We start from the raw sequence: 20824 nt of genomic DNA, 5'->3' as shown, positions 1-20824 counted from the left end.
AGCGAAGGCTTGCTCGGCTGGAATATTATGAATCTGATCTCCCAATCTTTCTTCTCTGGGGACGGTTGGCTCGGCTGGGATGGGATTATGATCCTGTCCCCCCAACTTCTCTTCCCTTACGATATTCGGCTGAACGTTGTCAACTCTTGGTCCCAAAGGAACATTATCGGGGAAAGTTAGAGGAGTCTTCTCCCTATCTGTTCGGTTGAAAGTTGTGGCGTTTGGAAATGTACTATCAACGTATGTTGGCTTTGCAAACGTCGATCCTAGAAAAGTTGCTTGAAACCGAGAAGGTGACAAGGCTGGAGGCATGTTTGAATGTAGTGTGATTTTGGAGAACGCCTGATCCAACATGTTTTGCATTAGATTTTGTTGCTCACGCAACATGTTCTGCATTAAATTTTGTTGCTTACGCAACGTGTTTTGCATAGCCAGAGTATGCTGATTGTTCAATTGTTGAACATAAGTTAACCATTTAGGTTGCACTTGAGATGTTCCTCCTGTAGTCTGAACAACTGTGGTCGGATTTGATGTTGTTGTAGAAACTCCAACACCGGTGGTGTTTTTCTGAGATTGAGTGTCTGTCATTGTGTTTCTGCTGATGATCCGCCCAGAGTGTAAACGCATGAAATCGTTACTGGAAGTAGGATTAGCAATCTTGCTTTCTTCTCCCACCGTGGTCGCCAATTTGTTGATGTATTTTTCAACAAATAAAAAGTAAAATTCGAAAATAGGAAATATCTTCGAATTTGATACAATTAGTGCCTGAGATTAGGAATCTCTAGACACTATAGAATACATAAATAAACTAAGAAAATAAAACTACGGACTGAAAAATAAAGTGGTGATCCCCAAAAGTAATTCTTTGATTTGATGTCGATTGAAGATGATTTAAGATAATAAATCCAAATCCTTAAATATTTCTTCAAGAAAAACGTTTCAGAACCGTCGCCTGGTTGGTTACAGCAACCGCCCACTAATTCCTCCTTGATTGACACATGTCTTCAACCATCTCACCAACCGCATAACCCAACCGACCAATCCAAAGACTAATTGGTCGCTAGACCAAACTGCTCATTGGCCGCCCCATCAAGCGACCACTATCTGGTCTATTTAATCGGCTAAACAATGAACCATCAGACAAGTCATTGGTCGCCCCAATCAAGCGACTGAACTACTGTTCACTTAAGTAGGCGACCAATTAACTGACCTTCTTCGCTTGGTCCAACCTCTGTATTGGCCGACTCAACCGACCGCCTTACGTTGGCCCGATCGTGGGCCAACCGACCAACTTCCCTTGGTCGGACTGCAGACCAACCGACTTGCTTATCCGACTGCGAACCATCCGACTTGCTTATCCGACTGCGGGCCATCTGACCTGCTTAACTGACTGCAGACCATCCGTCCTGCTCATCCGACCGCGGATCATCCGACCTACTCAACCGACTGCGAACCAACCGACTGCAAACCACCCGACGGCCGTATCAGCCGACCTCCGTATCTTTCATCCCATCTTTCTTCACCCGACCTCTTCTTGTTCGACCTCCTTTAAGACCCTGCTACTATTACCATTATTATTATTATTATTTTTTGTGCTCGACAGTCAGTAATAGGGAGGCTTCTTCAAGTTTTTTGGTGATCTTCGGAAGGCAATTCTAAAGCTAGCAAAAATAGGCACGGCTCGAAAATCCAATTCGAATTCGGCACGAAAAAATAATGTTTGGGCTTAGAAAATAGGCCCGGAAAATTTCGGGCCATGCCTAGCTCGGCACGAGTCTAAACCGGGCCCCTGTATTAGCAAAAAAATATACATTAAAAATAATTATGTAGTTCAATTGTTTGGTTTTTGTTTGACCAAATAATAGGTCATTAGTTCAATTTCTATATCATATAAATTTTTAAATTGAATTAATTAAAATATATATTTAGTTATAAAATAAATTCAATTAAAAAATTATTTAAAAGTATGTTATAATATATTTGAATTAAATTAATGTGATTTGTTTTAGGTAACGTAAATATTTAATGTGATTGTTTTAAATGACGTAAGTATTTATTAAAATCAAAATACAGAAAAATAATAATTTTATATACAAATATAACAGTAGATATGGTAAATTTTATATAAACTAAATCAATTATAAAAATTAATCTAATAATTTGTGTTAATTTTTTAAAATATATTTATTTGATAAAACCAATTATTAAAATTAAATACAATCATTTACAACTAAATCAATTTAAAATTATTTATTTATTTTTTAAATTATATATAATTTTATATACTCTCTCCGTCCCACATAATTTGTTCCTATTTTTTTTATTTTCGTTCGTCTCACATAACTTGTCATTTCTATTTTTGAAAATATAATTATGCACTTTAATAGTATTTTAAATTTTAAATTTTATAATTTTCTTAATTTTATTTAAACTATTTACTTATTTTAATTAAATAAGAATTATTTTTACTAATACAATTCTTAATTACTTATTAATTATACTTTACCTAAATTCCCACCGTAATAGTCCCATATTTTCTGGGACGGAAGAAGTATTAATTTTTGAAAATATTATAACTATATTTATTGCACATTTTAATTTAAAATAATTTAAAACATATAATATAATTTAAATATATGCACAATATACATTAATATTTATTCGATAATTAAAACTAAAATATATAAATATAAAATTAAAAATATTATAAAACTTTTAACAAAATACTAAAAGACTATAATAGACAATTTAAATAAAAAAAATTTAATAAAATCTCTAAACTTTTAGTATAATACTTCCTCCGTCTCACGTACTGTATCTGCTACACTTTCCTCCGTCCCACCCACGTATCGTATCTGCTACACTATAATTAATTTGTTTAATTAAAATTTTGAAAAAAATAAAATTAAAAAGTTTAAATGAGATTCAAATGTATAATCATTTTAAAAATAAAAAAAATAACATGGCATATAAGACAATAATATATTTAAAATCCAATCCTCAAACAAACAGAGCCTAAAAAAAACATAAAAAGTCAAAGCCATCTTAAAATTCAAACTCAATCCAAACACAAACCACCCAAATTTTTCTAAAACCTCAAACACACCCTAAAATAAAATACCCATAAACCCTACTAGCCTACTACACAGTCCAATTTAAAATTCTTATCCATCGCGACCGCCGTCTTCATTGTAGGCTTCATCGTCTCCGCTCCGCCTTCACCTTTTCCTATTCTCCAGCCTCGTCGCCTTCGCCTTCGCCTTCGTCTTCCTCTTTTCCGGCGTCATCCTCTTCTTCTCTCAGACAAGACCTTTTCAGAGCCCCAAGTGATGAATGGTGAGCCAGGTGCTTTTGCAGAAGTAGGCTGCTATTTGTCGGTGTAAACTTTGGCTCGCTGGGTGCCTTGGGTTCGCGCCAACATTTTGGTGCGTAAGATTATGTGAATTTAGTCAAATTTACATTTTCCTAATGATTGACTTATAGGCCTGAGATTCTGTTAATTCATGCTTTTGTTTGATGCTTTATTTTTAACTGCAATTAAAATATGTGGACGTTGATGATTAAAATCTAAAGCAATGGTGTGTTTGTGTGTTCGCGACGTGGTTAATTTAAAGTTGGAGTTGGATGTAGCAAACTTGCTGCATATTATGTCTGAGGATCTTTGGTGCTTTCACTATAAATATTTCTATAATCAAATGGGATAATTTCTGCCGCTTGGATTTTTCAAGCAATTTTCATCTATCAAGGGTGTGTTTGTTTAGGGGTTTGGATTTTAAGTTGGGATTTGAATAGTAAAAATTTTGAATTTGAATAGTTGAATGATGTGATATAAATAGGTGTTGATGTGATGTTTTGAATATAAAATTTATTTTTAGTATAATATAAAAAATAAAAAATAGGTGTTTGATTTGATGTTTTTGGGGGGAAAATGGGATGAACAGTGGAAATCTAATCCAATCTCCCAAACAAACACACCCTTGTGTGTATGTGTCAATTTGCAGTAATCATATAATCCTTATGATGAGATGATATAATATACTTTATGCCAAACTATCAGTAATTTAGAATTAGATGCAACCTAAGGAAGATGCATTTGTAGGTTGGTGAGGTTTTCGCAACCTATAAAACATAAAAACATATAGAAGACTGCAAAAGGCTGATGGATAACGGAATTACGCCGCAACCTCTGAAAAGCATCGTACCGGCAGCACAAAATAACATAAATGTCAAGTGCATAATCCTAGACAAAGGGAGAGTATCTGTGGAAGGGGAGAATAAGGCGTGCCTTGCTTTGGTGGCTGACGAGACAGCGTCAGTGCACTTTCAGTTCTGGGGCGATGAGTGCGATGCTTTCGAGCCAGGGGACATCATTCTATTGACTAGTGGTATATTTTCCTACAGTCGGAACAATCTGGTCTTGAGGGCTGGTAAAAGAGGGAGAGTGGTGAAGGTCGGGGAATTTACGTTGGCTTTTGTGGAGACCCCCAATATGAGTGAAATTAAATGGATGCCCGATCCCTCTGATCCTAAGAAGTATGTGCAACAGACTGTGATATCCTCATATTCCCGTATCTTTGCGCCGCCACAATGAAACTTTTGATTGCTTGTTGATTGTATAGCCATTGTTTTTTTGTTTGACATGGAACCTTGCAGTGGAGTTTTGGGTTTTTTTGGCTCACAGTTAAAACTTGTTTGAAGTGTCTTAGAAATGTAATTGGATCAATGAGTCAGTGGAGGGTAGTTTCTAACAGGTCATCCTTAAGCTGGAGGTGTGTAAAGTAGCTACATAGCATCGGAGCATATTAAAAGGTATCGCTTTCAGTTATTATATGATCGAATAATTGTTTGTCTTGTAATCTTATGTTTGGGGTGATTTATAAAACTCATTAATAGAATAATTCAGTTGTACATATTAATAGTGAATTAAATGTTGTGGAACAATTGTCAATATTCAATGTCCATATTTCTTGGCTTTGCTTGGTATGGTGTTATGCGTATTATTCTCAGTTAAAGATCATTGGTCTTGGTCTACAATTAGTGGTGTGTTTTCTCCTTCTCTTCATTATTAGAATTTACCCTCTTTTATTATTATTATTATTATTATTATTATTATTATTATTATTATTATTATTATTATTATTATTATTATTATTTGATGTTTTCCATTATGTAGCATGAATGATTGCTTTGTGAGAAGGAAAAATCTGGTGAGAAAAAAACAAAGGGGAGGGGGGGGGGTCAGGGTGTGACAGAGTAGTATTGCTAGAATGGCAGAAACATGACTGAGGAAGCAATTCATCCATACTAGCACAAAGTTTGAATTGAATTTTCAAGAAATTAATCTTATAAGGAGGTCTTCTAAAAAGTAAGATTGGTTAAGAACCCAATGACCAGAATCCTTTGTCTTGCTAATCGTTTTCAGTGCTGCTATATCTCATCTTCATGTTCACCATTTTGGCGAAGCGCGAATTAGCTGCTGTGTGGGAACTCAATTAGTCTTTGCTAGTGCTATTGCTTGAAGTGTTTGTTGCATTCTGCCATCCTAATCTCCTCGTACTGAAGTGTTTCCGGGTGGAATTTACAGGAGTTTTCCCCTTCATCTAAAGGTGTTTGTTATTGAGCTTCATTTTTTTTTTTCTATTTTAGGTTTGAGGTCTTTAGTTACTTCCATGCGCAAGATTCGTCCTTGGTGAATTTTAATTGGTTGAGGTTAAAGTAACAACTTGAAAATCGGTTGTAAATTGTTCGGTGTGATGAAATCAAATACTTATTATGGCTTCAAGTTAATATGAAGGATGGCATTAAATTGGTTGGATGACATGTTGTTTCTTTTAGTGAACACTGTTAGTTGAGTTTGGCGTAGTTTCTCTTATTTTGTAATGGAGTTGGTTTGTTTCAAAGGTCAAGAGCTGTTTACTCTCTTATGGTACTTCAATTTTAATTTTGAAGAGTGCCTTCTAGTAGGTTCTTTTATTTTTATTTTTTTTTTCATGGGAAGTATGTAGATAAATGTTTTATGTGCAATGTGTTTAAGAATCAATTAATCTATTTTGCATGATATTTGGGATATAGGTGAAAAGCTTTTTTTTTAGTTATACATTTGTTGGGAAGGATAAATTGAGCATTGGTAGAGCAATTCATTGACTTTAATCTCATGTTTTATGATATTAATAATATATCTTTTGATTAAGTTCTATATCTTGGTTAAGCAAGTTGGATATTTGGTAATTTCAAAACATGTCATGAAATGCAGGTTGTACATTGATATGTGGGTTCAAGTTCCATGAATATCCATTAAATGCTGGAGTGGATTCTAAATAGTTACTGTTTCCTCATGAATTTCTCTTATAAATTCTTCTTTTTTGTAGAGGACCCGTGGCCAACAAAGAAATTTTGTTTTGGGTGACATACCCTTGAACTTAAAAATATTCCCCAATGCAGCTGTGATTGGTGTTTCTTATAAATTTTTACGCTACACTTTTACACACCAGATATGGTTATCTCAATACTGCAGCCATCCTGCATGTTCGCCTGTTACCACAACGAGCAGGTTAGTCTCTTTCCTTTCCTCTTTCCTCAACTACATAAACAGAACAGTGTACATAGGGTGCTAATCAACCTTCATTAATTTGCAGCGCTACAGGAGTCCTTCAGTGGTGTCTTCCTCTAGGCTAAATCAATACAGAAGAAAGCTTGGCAGAGTAGCTACGGCCACTTTGTTTACTGATGGAGAGACATCTACTAATGATTCATCTTCAGCTTCAGTTTCTGCTTCTACATTCCCACTCTTTGAATCCCCTCCCCCTCCCGAACCTACCCCTGCTTCTGAGGTACCTCCACTGTTTTCTAATATTGGATATATTCTTTCGTCTACTGAGACTTAGTGTAAATAATAACATTCAGTGTTACTGATTTGTACCTTCGTGTAGTTGGAGCCAGCAGATCCAGATTTCTACAAGATAGGATACATTCGGAGCATGCGAGCTTATGGAATTGAATTCAAAGAAGGACCTGAAGGTTTTGGAGTATATGCTTCAAAAGATATTGCGCCTCTTCGTCGTGCCAGGGTATTCTCTTCTCTTGCAGGAACATAAGTAACTACTTTTAACAAAGCTTTACTAGCTTTTGTATCTGGTTCTCACAAATATCAATTTCAAAATGTTCTGCAGTTGGATTTGTTTCAGTTGAAATCTTTTGTTGGTCATGCAGATGATAATGGAGATCCCATTAGAATTGATGTTAACTATTAGTCAGAAACTTCCTTGGATGTTTTTCCCTGATATCATACCGGTGGGTCATCCTATCTTTGATATTATCAACTCAACCAACCCTGAGGTAAATGTTTCGGCAATCAGTTTGCTTTTTGATTATTAGGTTCTTATGTTAACTTATTCTCAAGTAAGTTAACCTTTTTTATGTTGACCATTTTGTGAATTCCATGTTGTTAAGACATACTTTGTAGTTTCTTATGTTTTTTTTACATTGTTATCTATGTCAGACGGACTGGGACCTGAGATTGGCGTGCCTTCTTTTGTATTCATTTGATTGCAAGGATAATTTTTGGCAGCTGTATGGTGACTTTTTACCTGGCACTGATGACTGCACTAGCTTTCTTCTTGCTACGGAGGTTTGAATCTGCTTAGGTTATACAACCCTTGGCTCCCTATGCGAGATGGACTTTTAAGATTGTCTGACAACTCTAGAAATAAAATCCAATGGTGTTAACCTATTAGGAATATATATATATATGCTTTTACCTATTTTATTTAATGATTTTTCCCATATTTTCTTCTTTCAATTACAGGAGGACCTTCTGGAGCTACAAGACGAGGAGCTGGCTTCCACCATGAGAGAACAAAAAAAGCGAGGGCTGGAATTTTGGGAAAGAAATTGGGTATTCTCTGCTTCTGTACTCTGTTTCCTTTTATTTATTGTTATTAGCCACCTCTGCCTAATTTTAGCGGTATATTCATCTAGCACTCTGCTGTACCTCTTAAAATAAAACGCCTTGCTCAAGAACCGGAGAGATTTATGTGGGCGTTGAGTATGGCACAATCTCGATGTATCAGCAAGCAAATAAGAATTGGCGCCCTAGTTCAGGATACAAATATGTTAGTCCCTTATGCTGGTTAGTACCTCCTGATATATATATATATATATATGTATTTCACATTGATTAATACTCCCTCTGCCTTACAATGTGCTCACTTTTCATTTTGGATTCTCAAATTTCTCTTTTTAATAAAAAATTATATTACTTTTAGTAACAAAAATTACATTCATATTGAAACCCATGTCCGAAAGTTTGAGCGTATTTTTAGATGATGGAGGGAATATTTGATTTTCTATTCATGTTTGGCTTGTTTAGGTGCTGTTCACCCTTGGGGTGTGTTTGGTTCAACAAATTGAAAGGAGGGTTGGGAAATTAAAATTGTAGTAGTGTATTTGTTATATGGAATGAAGAGAAGGGGGAGGGGCGAAGGAGATAACTATTATTTTTGCATTTGATCAGGGAATGGAGTTGAAAGAAAATATATTATTTTCCTATTGTACTCCTACATTCCTGGGAAGGAACATAAACAAAAAGCTGCAATTCAGGTGAGTTCGTTTTACTATATTTCAAGGGAGATATTTATTGATAGTAAATTATAGATAAATATGTTTCATTTACAAAATAGTAACAAAAGAATAGATAATTTGATTATTCATGATTGGGTCTAATAATTCAATGGATAAGAGACTAAACCAATTTAATTTTATTTATATAAATATTTTATTTTGATTGTATTATATATATTTAAAATATTGTAGCTAAATTTGATTAAAATTATTTAATTTAAAATATGAAAAATATATGATATAATTTTTGTATATAATTAAATATATGTATTATATAAATTATTTATTTTCAAATTGGATTATATTCATATTTGATAAAATAAAAAAAACACAATAAATAGAGAGTTTACAGGTTTGTTTGGTTTGAGTTTGTGTTTATTTTATTTTATTTTATTTATCTAATTTTGATTTAATTTTATTTCCATGTGGTGTTTTATAAGAGAAAATATTGCATTTTATTAAAAACCGACGGGTTAAATGATGTAGATTTGGGTTTCAAACCCAAATCATTATAAGAGAAAATATTGCATTTTATTAAAAACCGACGGGTTAAATGATGTAGATTTGGGTTTGAAACCCAAATCAAACATATTTTAAATTTTGGAAGGTAAAAGTGGATGTTAATATAGTGTTGAAGGTATAATAGATAATTAATTAAAAAACTTTAGTACAATTCCCTCTTCTAGGACCGCGATGGGAGTGAGGGAAATCTATTATATTTTACTTTATCTCCCGTTTGGGGAATTTGCAATGGAGTGACTTTTAGGGTGTGTTTGTTTGGGGATTTGGATTTTGAGTTGGGATTTGAATAGTAAAAATTTTGAATTGAAATAATTGTATGATGTGATATAAATGTGATATTTTGAATGTAAAATTAATTTTTACTATAATATAAAAAATGAAAAATAGGTATTTGATTTGATATTTTTAGAGGAAAAAAATTGGATGAATAGTAGATTTGAAGGAAAATCCCCAAACAAACACACCCTTAATATTTTATTTAAAATTAAGAAATTTTGATTTTATAATAAATGTATATATTATACATATATTCAATTAGATACGTATATTATATTGAATTAATAGACAATCTTAATAATCTAATTAATTTATATATTATATATTTTTCAATACTATTTTGTCAGTAAAACAACATTCATTTACAATTCACTCTCAATAAATATCTCCCTAAAAATCTTGTAAAACAAAATCACCTCCCTAAATACAAGTTATTGATGTCAACTCACTTTATTAACTACTCATTTGGATTGCAGCTTCTTGTTTATTTCAATCATCCATGTTCTTCCTTCCCAAAAATATAGAGGTAGAATTAATAAGTTTCTTTTCTTTTCCATCTCTCTCTAACCAAACACAAAAATACGAACTTCTCCTCCTCTCCCATTCATACGAACCAAACATGCCATTACAATTTCAATTTTCCCTCCCCTCCTTTCCCCTTTCCTCAGTTGAAGCAAACTCACCCTTGGACTAGAGCTGAATACATTTGGAGCAAACTATGGCCATTCAGTGTATGATATGTCCCCAGGTTTGCTTCAGTAAACAGCCAATTTAACATAAGAAAATGTTTAGGAAAAGTAACATCAACAGAATTCCAAAGGATTGTTAGCTGCTTTTCAGTTAATATTGATTCAAAGATCCACCATTGAGCCATCATATATTTGAACTTACTAGCATATATTCAATTAATTTTGATGCCTTCATTGTGTTGCTATTTGACTGCTGTTGTATTCCATGGTGGTTTATATACTCGTACTGCCACATGATCATAGCAAAAGATCTGAAGCTTATTCCTGAAACATGCTTTCCTATGCAGATATGCTGAATCATTCTTTTCAGCCAAATTGTTTCTTCCACTGGCGTTTCAAGGATCGAATGCTTGAGGTGATGATAAATCCCGGACAACAAATAAGAAAAGGAGATGAGGTCTGCAAAAGCTCATACTTGTGATGAAATCTATATTATCTGCTGAACAATCCATGTACACGAAGTAAATTGATAAAGTAATTCTGACAAAATAATGCATAATATCAATTACTCCTGGACTGCTGTTTGAAAGATACGTAGCTTCTCAAATTATGTGTTTTTGACATGTCAAGCAAGAATTTATATGTTGATCATGTATTTATGAGAACGGTGGAAAAATTTGTGCAATGAAATAATGATTTATTAACGATTAGTGGGAAATGTGAAGGATGAAACCTTAAATAAATGGTAGTTGAAAATAAGAAGGTAGGGTATCCATGGCCATGTATTTTGATTTTGGCAAACATGAAGATTTTCTTTTTCCTTTCCTTTTTTTTCATTAGATGCACATTTTGCATTTGTTGCTAAGCTATTACAACACTTATGCAGATGACTATTGATTATATGAGTGGGCAGATGAATAACTCTTTCATGCGAAGATATGGATTTTCATCACCTGTGGTAATATTTTCTTGTTTCTAACTATCATCTGTTTATAACTTCAATTCCTTCATTTATCCTATGCTTATTATTATTAACTATGTGATGACTACAACTTCATAAATCGTGATAAATGCGAACATCTAGTTCACCTAAAAAATAATTCTATTGTTTCTTTTCCAAATGTTTGTATTATTTCCCCATAGGAGATGCCTTCGGTAGCACATGCATGGGGAGAAATGGTACATTTTTTACTTGGTGAACAGTGTTGAAAACTGGCATTGTTAACCCTTAGCTAAAATATGTAAACCCTTACTGTTCTGAATACCAAGTAGCAATTTTTGGTGCACGTGCCCTTGTTTAGGTCTAGATTTTCTTGCCCACTTCATCAAATTGTCCTACTCAACCTACCGTATTAATCTACTATGTATATTCAATAACTAGTTGAATTCGGCTCTTCAACATATCTGACATTTGAAAACACCAACTAAAATCTTGCACTGATTCTTTTTTGTGTGTAACTGGGCAGTGGTAGAGAGTTTACATAGAAATTTTGCTGACACTATGTTAAAGTGAGCACCTCACTAAAATTTTTTTCAATTAACTTGGAGGTGTATGTTCTCAGTGGCCTGTCTCACAGCTGGTCTATGTTGGTTTAGTAGGATAGAAGATGGGAAGTCGAGAAAAGAAGCTACTGTGTTAAGCCTAACACATTTAAATTGTTCTTCGATTCCTAAGAGTTTCACGCGGGGAATTAAAATTGCATATCTTAAACTAGTAATTTATTTAGGAGTTGTATGGCGCTGCCATATTTCTTTTTGGTTTGCATTATACTAAATATGATTTCAATTTTTACACTACCATAGATCAATGCTATGACCTTTTTCATATCAATATTGCAGAATCCTTGGGATGTCATCCACTTTTCTGGCCGAGCACGGGTGCACTTGGATTCTTTCTTATCTGTGTTCAATATATCCGGCCTTCCTGGTGAATATTATCACAATAGTAATATTCTACATCCTCCCCTTAACTATTTTACATGTAACTAAATCGATTGAATTTCTGAAATCAATTATGCCCAATCCAATGTCAGGTAAACTGTCTTTCAATGATGATGGTTTTGTTGATGGAGCCGTCATTGCTGCTGCGAGAACATTGCCCACTTGGTCAGATGGAGACACCCCTCCGATACCAAGCATAGAAAGGAAAGCCGTGAAGGATTTGCAAGAAGAATGCCATCAAATGCTTGCAGAATATCCCACTACCACTCAGAAAGACCTCGAAATTTTAGGTACCTTTAGTCACTGCATTTAAGCTTCTAAACAGTAAACATAAACTAAGGCCTGTTTGGATTGATTTAAAAAATATAAGCAGAAACCAAAAGTAAAAGCAGTTTGGTTTTACGATAAAATCACTTTTTATACAAAACTATTTGAATATAATAAAGTTGACCAAATGCATGGTTATATAATTGTACTATTTTTTATTAAATTTTTCTAATTTCTTTCACAATTTTATAAAACACATTTAAAAATTTTACATTAGCTACATTAATTGGAAACATATTTATTAAATTTTATGTATAAATTATATTTTAAATTTTAATTTAATTTAAAATAAAAAATATAATTAAATTTAAGTAATTTTAAATTACTCTACAAATTAGTTTAAACTTTATAAATTGTATTTAAAAATATTACATTATATACTATATAATTAAATTTATATTTTTTATATTTAATATATTTTTTAAAATTTAATATAAATATAATGTATAAATTAATAGTTAAAATAAAATATAATTAAATTCTAATTTGAATATAATATATAATTTAATTATTTTAATTTTATTTGATTTAATATAATATTTATTATTATTATTATTATTATTATTATTATTAAGGATAAAATAGTAATTTAGGTGGTAAAATTGTTTCTGCATGCTTTAGAAGCACCCTCTAAGGTGCTTCTCAAAAAAGTACTTTTGGAGCTCAAAAGCTGCCTCTGCTTTTCAATAAAAGCTAATACAAACAGAAATAAATGTTTTTTTATAAGCATAAATCAAAAGCATTTTTCAGAATCCAATCCAAACGGATCCTAAGCTCACAAGGATTCGAACACCGGTAACATTTTAGTATTTCTTTATAGAGTTTGTCTTCTCCTAATCATAGAAAACATGTGAAGGTGTTTCTGAACCTAGTATCCTAAATTAAGGTCAATACACTGCTTGCTTATCTTTGTAACGAGAATTAATAAAAATCCGATTTTCACCATCGTCATTATGCTGTCCATAGAATCTAAAGAGCGGAGTCCTATAATTGACTCAGCTTGCTCATACTAATAATCTCATTGTCATCCATCCGTGTTTGCAGAGTCTATGACTGATCCGAGGAGAACGCTCGAAGCTGCAATTAAGTATGCAGTTGTCATTATTACGGCTTCACTACATCATTCGTTGAGATACATCCTAGGACATCATTACAGCTAACTTGTTCAATAACTAATCTTTTTTCGCAGGTATAGATTGCATCGGAAACAGTTGATAGAGAAGATCATCCGGGCTCTGGATACATACCAAGAACGGATTTTGTTCTAAATCTTGAAGAAGTGCAAACAGCGACGCCACAGAGAGAAAGCTCATTTTAGCGCCAGAACACAGCCGGATTGAGCTACATCTGTCAAGGTAAGTGGTGGCTTGTTTTGTGAAAGTTTTTCCTCAGTTTTCTTGTGTGTATTAATTTTTGCAGATTGATAGGTAAGGTATATGGTCTGTCTGAATCTTAGGGCGTTGTAACATTATTGCATATAACCATGACTAATAGAGAAAGATGCTTTGGTAATGTGCTAACTGTTATGAAATAGGTACTAAAATAGGCCAAAGAAACAGGAAAAATACAATGGGGAAAATTGCACTCTTAAAGAATTAGATTCACATAATTTCAGGGGTGTGTTAGGATGTGTTTCTTGGTTTTAATTTGAATTACCTCTTTTAGGGAAAAGTTCATTTTTAGTTACAGATATTGCACAAAAAAAATTACATTATCAACTTGCTATATGCTATCTAAGGTAGAGCGGGCAATGAGCCGTAGATTAAATTTTTAAAAGGGTTTCACCCAACATAAGTTAAAAGACCTGATATGAACAACCATTATCAACAATTTGTTCAAGCAAAATATAAGAATGAGACTATTTGAAAGTCTCTAGTTGAAGTTGAACATAAAAATGCTCACCATTAGATAATAAAAATCCAAATAAAAATTTAAATCATCTACTAAATTAGAAGAAATATTGTCCAAGGTAAAAAAAACACACACTAGAAAGTTTTTATTATTTGATATGTAAGCTTTTATGATATTTTTGAATTGCCCTTGGCTTTAGGACACAAATAAGTGAAATTGATTCAAACACCTTTATACTCAAGAAGTTTGAAGAGGAAGATTGTGCACAACTATTGTGAGTAATTCATGAAAGACTTCAGATTGAAACTTAGGCTTTTTAGAATGTACTGAACTTGATGCATGCATTCGATTTCAAGATTACTTGTCCAATATCTCCAAAATATATATACTACCTTCGTCCAGCTCTAAGGGTCTTATTTACTTTTTGCATATTGATATTTGAATGTTAATTATTATATCAAAACGTAGTACAAATTAAGAAAAAATTGCAAAAATACTTCCCTTAGTGTCTTATAATACTAATAGAAGGATATTTGTAAAAAAAAAAAATTATACAAATATAAGGATATTTTTAATGTTAAGTATAATAACGCTAAATAAATGAGACTTTTAGAAGTAGAGGAAGTATTTATTTTAACAAGTCTCCATATGCTTAAGCATATTAGAGGTTTCGTGGGTACTTTCAGCAACATATTTATGATCATACATCACGATGTCCTTGAAAATCAAGTTTTATCAATAATGTGAAAAAATCTCATACGATAGAAGTAACACTTCTTCCGTTATTTATTGAAATATTTAACATAATTAAAATTATTAATAAAATAAGATTTTATGTAGAATGTTGTATGAATCATTCATAAATAGTATGAATTTCATTAAATTAAGAGTATAAATGATAAAGGGATATCTTGTTACATATCTTTAATTTATTTGGTGGCGCAGTGGACATATAATAAAATCAGCCTACATATTAATTTAAATTGAACTTAATCTTAAATAATTCAACTCAATTCATTATACACATAATGAGCCGTTACATTCAAAAATGATTTTGTAAAATATTATGATAATATTTATTAGTATTATTACTAATGTTTTTAATAAAATAACAAAAATTTCATAAATTAAAATATACTAGTAACAAATGATAATAATTTTAAAAATTAAAATATAATAGCAAATTTTTTGGACATATATTTTTTTAATTGAAATTTTAAATTAATTCTCATTCAAATAAAATTTAATTAAGTCATTTGACAATGAAACATCATTCCTCTCTATATCCATTTTATCCCATGTCATTTCACATTAAGTTTGTTAAATTAATAATACATATTCACATAATAAAATTATACTAAAATTCTAACAAATTGATATATTCAATGATAATATAATAAAAATTATAAAATTTAAAATATTAATCTATAAAAATAGTATTATGCTATAAATATTATACATCGTTAATAATATATAATATATATTCATATATACTTTATTTATAAAAAATGTAATACTCCATATATATATTACATTTTTTTATATTTTTATTTACAAATATGTTTCATATAAATTTGTACAAATTATATAAATCAATAAAAAATTATTTTACAATCCTATGAAATCTATATAAATTCATAAAAATTCAATCGAATTTATAAATATTCATTTAAACCAATACATAAAATTCATTAAACTCTACATAGACCTTGTGTGGATTTTCTAAATTCACCAAAATATCTAGACTTTTCAAAATCTAATAAAATTTAATAAAACTTCAAATGAATACACTCCCTAAGTCTATCATATACAATATAACATTAATAAAATGTTGAAATCTAATGCTTCAAATTCAGTAGATTTTGAAAAGTCTGAATTTTAGATTAAAATGTTTCATGAATTACTTGCAATAGTTATTATTAGTCACACTCTCCCTCTTTATGATGTATTTGTCTGGGGAATTTCACCAAAATTCATTATTCATTCAATTTTTTCTCTTCAAAAACATAAAATCAAACACTTATTTTTAATTTTTTATATTATATTAAAAATTAATTTTACATTCAAAACATAACATCAATACCTATTTATATCACATCATACAACTATTTAAATTCAAATTTTTTACAATTCAAATCTCAACTCAAAATCCAAACCCCCAAACAAAGACACTTTTAATTTGTTGAATATAAAGATGTTCATTTATTTATGCTATGAAGCTAAGAGTATTTCAAAAAAATAATATTCCCTCCGTCACATATCTATATATCCATTTGCTTTTTGCAGGGAATTTTATAAATATTAGTATTATATTGAGATAAAGTAGAAATAAAGGTAAAAAAACTAAATTAACTCTATTAGTATTGTATGATATAAAGATAATGACATTTGTGTAATATATTGTAAATTGGAAGGGTATTTGTAATGTTAGTTAGATAGTACAATTACTAAAAAGGAAAATAGATATTTTGTTATAGGACGGACCAAAATAGAAAAATGAATAGATTGTTAAGTGACGAAGTATAAAAACTGACATGTTAAATATGCATGTAAGAAAAAAAAAATCAAAAGTTTTTAGTGTGTTGCAACAAATTCCTAATAGTATAACACTTACTTCTAATTGTTAGACTCCTATTTTACCACATATGGCTACATTTTATTGATTGCTCACTTTTGTTAATGTTAATTGGTGTTTGCAAATAAGGATCTTGATTTTCACTTTTATGCCTCCTCCTTACACTTACACTAGTACTATTTTAGTTGAAAAAAATATGCAATCTATTTGAAAGAATTGGACATTGAAAGGAAAATTTTAAAATTGTATCTATTATCTTAAACAATACTTCATCTAATAATTTTATTTTATTTTTAATGATACGAGAATCCGCAGTCGCTGCTCGAAAATATACACCGGATAAATTCCGACCCAACCTAATACTTTGTAAACCTAATACTCTGTAATAAATTTTTTATAATGCTCTCACTTTTATTATTATTATTTTTTTATGTACCCCACGTTTATATTGTAGGTAATGTATCATAGAGAGAGAAAAGTGTAGAAGTGGGCAGATAATTTGTTTGATACAAATTCAAATTTGACACAAAGACCCTTCTAAACAAAGACCAAGAAACAAACACTGGACTGGAAGAACATACCACAACCAAATTAACACCCACGCCACCCCACCCCACCCCACCCCCACCCCCTTTTTCAAATTTAAAAGCACTTAATTAAAATTAATTACATATAATAATATAATATTAATTAATTAATTGTAATCCGTCGTGGGGAGCTGGTCGTGCCCAGTCGGCCCCCCAATAAAAAGCAGCTCGTACACCACCGCCGCAATCCCGGCCCCCACAAACGGTCCCACCCAATACACCCAGTGGCTGCCCCACGTCCAGCTCACCACCGCCGGCCCGAACGACACCGCCGGGTTCATCGACGCGCCGTCGAACGCGCCGCCGGCCAGAATATTCGCCCCCACTATGAACCCGATCGCGATCGGCGCAATGATCCCGATGTCGCCTTTTTTTGGGTCCACCGCCGTGGCGTACACCGTGTACACCAGCCCGAACGTCATCACCACCTCGAAAACCACCGCGTTCCACGGCGACACCCCCGCCGACAGCGCGAACGCCGCCGTCTCCTCCCCGCCGGTCGCCACCTTCAGGAGGAGGCACGCCGCCACCGACCCCAGCAGCTGCGCCACCCAGTAGAGGAGGCTGCGGAACAGCGAGATGTGGCCGCCGACGAAGGCGCCGAACGTCACCGCCGGGTTCACGTGACCGCCGGAGATGTTCGCCCCCACCGCCACCGCCACGAACAGGGCAAACGCGTGCGCCACAGCCGCCGCCACCAGCCCCGCCGGCGTGGTCGCGCCGCCGTCCGTCAGCTTCGCTGTATATATATATTTATATATATATATATAGTTAGAAATTTTCAATCAATTAATTACTTCCCTCCATTTCATTTATTCTTCGAAAATATACTTATTCACTTTATTGATATTTTGAAATCTATAATTTATAATTTCTTTTTTTTATCTCTTACCAAATTATCTATTTTTTTATTTTGGTCATTTTTAGTAACGATATATTACACAAATATCATTACTTTTATATCACATAATACTAATAATAAGGTTATTTTAGTCATTTCTATTTTATTTCTACTTTATCCTAATATATTTAAAATTCAATGAAAAAAAAGTAAATGGATACATAAATATGAGACGGAGGGAGTAAACTAAACTATCTATTTTTTCATTCGATCATTTTTAATAACTGTATTATCTATCTAACATTACAAATATCATTCAAACTTAAAATATAATACTAATATTTTTAAAATTCAATGCAAAAAGTAAATGGATACATAAATATGGGAGGAAGGGAGTAAACCAAACTATTTATTTTTTTCATCTAAGTCGATTTTAGTAACTGAACTATTTACTTAACATTACAAATATCCTTTCAACTTACAAGAAATTACACAAATGTCGTTACTTTTATATCATACAATACTAATAAAATCATTTTAATCTTTTTTTTTTAATTTCTATTATATCCCAATATAATACTAATAGTTTTAAAATTTAATACAAAAAGTAAATAGATACATTATAATATATTTTTTAATTATTTACTAATTATGACAATATCTAAAACTTCGTTATCCTGTTTTCCCACCAACTACAAATTAAGTGGAATGGAACGAGTGACATATATATATATTTATGTAAATTGGTTACCGAAAGCCATGCCGGAGCCTTCTCCGGCGAAGACGAAAATGAGCATGGAGATGAACTCGGCGACGGCGGCCTTGATGGCGTCGGGCTGGCTGGCCTCCGCCGGCGAACCGATGGCGATTCTTGAAATCGGCATTGCTCAAATTAATTAATTAATTGCTTTAATTTGCTAATGTATTACAGGGGTGTGTGTAGACACACTAATGGTATATATATATATACATAAGTAGAGAGAGAGAGAGAGAGAGAGAGAGAGAGAGAGAGAGAGAGAGAGAGAGAGAGAGGGGGGGCATGGGGGAGTGGTTGAAGCCATTTGCAGAAGGCGCCGTGGGGTGGGCGGTGGGGGGTGGTGCCTCCAAATGCTTAGGATTGTGCCACGTGGAACCGTGGCCCACACCACTTAGGACATAGATACATCCATGCATATGATTAGTTTAGTTAATATGGTCCTATATATATATATATATGTCTCTGTATAATTCAAATAGCCGACCAATTTCTTTTTTTTTTTATAAATATACTGTACACCTAATTCAAAATATTCATTGTAATCAAAAGTATCCCTTTTATTATTTTTAGGGAACGGCTGTTAATTTTAATTTTTAGGTAACAGCTGCGGATTGTAATCAAAAGTAATCAAAATATTCATTTTATTATTTTTGTTTATTATAATCAAAAGTATTTTTTTATTATTTTTTATTAAAAATAATTATATATTAATATTAAAATATTTTAAAATTTTTATTTAAATTACAAGTATACCATTTATTTTTAATATAAGTCAAAGAAGAAAAATATTAAAATCTCTTATTATTATTTTTAATCTATTACAAAACCACAAAATACCTATTTCAAATAAGACGAAAGAAATAATTTGAATAAATTTTCGATCAAATCTGATATTTGCTGCTAATAAGATATTATATTCACTCTTCATTCCAATTCAATATATTTTTTTTTTTTTACTATTTTTATCTGTTGCACTCAAAATTATATATATCTTTCTTATTATAATAAAAATAATTTATATATAAATATTAAAATATTCGTAATTTTTTTCTTTTTATTTATAAGAAAAAATTACCAATATTATTTTACATACTTCTATTAAAAAAAATAGTAAAATGCTATATATCTTATATATCTTTCATAAAATACTATTGTGTCTTACAATATTAAAAAAAATTGATAATAATAAATTAGTACACTTTGATTTAGGAGGGAAAAATAGTTTTTATTATATAGGATGGATTAATGGTTTAGTTTTTGTACTTTCTTCATCCCATAAATATAGTCTTAATTGGATTGAACACGAAATTTAAGAAATATTAATATTATATTGGTAGTAGATAAAAAGTATGGATAAAAGATTTTTTGCTCTTGTGAGTGTAAAAAATAGTAGCAATTGTGTAATAAAAATAAAAAAGTAGTGGTAATTTTATGGTGATATGGTCATTTATGAAAATAAGACTATTGTTTTGAGGCGAACAAAAATGGTAACTACGGAGCAGAGTAAATATTATGGAACAAATGCAATTGCTGCTATCCATATCTGTTCATTTACTCAAATCCCATTTTACCCACTTAATTAACCAACATGTGTTTAAAAGTTCTTAGACATTTTTTTTTTCAATGCCAAGTTTAAGAATTTGTTTTACTCCTATTATTTTTTGAAAAATACATATGAATAGTTACTGCACTTTTAGGAGTTTATCGTGTCTTGATTTAGGTTTAACTAAATTGTGTAATTATATGTGTATATAATTGAATTAAGGGTAAACTGTTTTTTTTAGTCTGTAGCTGAACTCCTTTATCATTTTAATCCCATAAGTGGAGCCTGTCGCAAAC

At 31.8% G+C, this 20824-nt stretch overlaps 3 protein-coding genes across 8 annotated transcripts; 2 read left to right on the top strand and 1 right to left on the bottom strand.

Annotated features, from left to right (window-relative positions):
* Nucleotides 1-3285: 3285 nt before the first annotated feature.
* Nucleotides 3286-13888, top strand: LOC127239293 (protein PLASTID TRANSCRIPTIONALLY ACTIVE 14). Of its 6 annotated transcripts, none has more exons than XM_051257374.1 (14): nt 3286-3425; nt 6369-6550; nt 6636-6830; nt 6930-7067; nt 7210-7335; nt 7499-7627; nt 7805-7894; nt 7978-8128; nt 10454-10563; nt 10993-11064; nt 11946-12051; nt 12140-12337; nt 13419-13461; nt 13564-13888. In XM_051257374.1, the coding sequence occupies exons 2-14, from the start codon at nt 6494-6496 to the stop codon at nt 13640-13642; spliced, it is 1494 nt and encodes a 497-aa protein (XP_051113331.1). In that variant the 5' UTR covers nt 3286-3425; nt 6369-6493; the 3' UTR covers nt 13643-13888. The 6 variants fall into 6 exon arrangements, with proteins under 6 accessions (XP_051113331.1, XP_051113335.1, XP_051113334.1 ...); XM_051257378.1 differs by having other exon boundaries at nt 3316-3425; nt 6492-6550; XM_051257377.1 differs by lacking the exon at nt 3286-3425 and adding an exon at nt 4438-4533.
* Nucleotides 3291-4619, top strand: LOC127239295 (uncharacterized). Its single transcript, XM_051257381.1, has 2 exons — nt 3291-3425; nt 4100-4619. Exon 2 carries the CDS (start codon nt 4160-4162, stop codon nt 4589-4591), a length of 432 nt encoding a protein of 143 aa, XP_051113338.1. The 5' UTR covers nt 3291-3425; nt 4100-4159; the 3' UTR covers nt 4592-4619.
* Nucleotides 13889-17128: 3240 nt separating the features above from the next.
* LOC127266674 (probable aquaporin TIP1-2) lies at nt 17129-19173 on the bottom strand. The gene is made up of 2 exons (XM_051297015.1): nt 18980-19173; nt 17129-18126 (listed from the first exon to the last, which is right to left on the bottom strand). Exons 1-2 carry the CDS (start codon nt 19110-19112, stop codon nt 17495-17497), a joined length of 765 nt encoding a protein of 254 aa, XP_051152972.1. The 5' UTR covers nt 19113-19173; the 3' UTR covers nt 17129-17494.
* Nucleotides 19174-20824: the final 1651 nt, after the last annotated feature.

Source organism: Andrographis paniculata, unplaced genomic scaffold, assembly GCF_009805555.1.
Source record: "Andrographis paniculata isolate CXL003 unplaced genomic scaffold, ASM980555v1 Contig77END, whole genome shotgun sequence".
In the NCBI taxonomy this organism is placed as follows: Eukaryota; Viridiplantae; Streptophyta; class Magnoliopsida; order Lamiales; family Acanthaceae; genus Andrographis; species Andrographis paniculata.
Note: the sequence above shows the minus strand (reverse complement) of the source record. Positions and strands in the feature narration are given on the sequence as shown.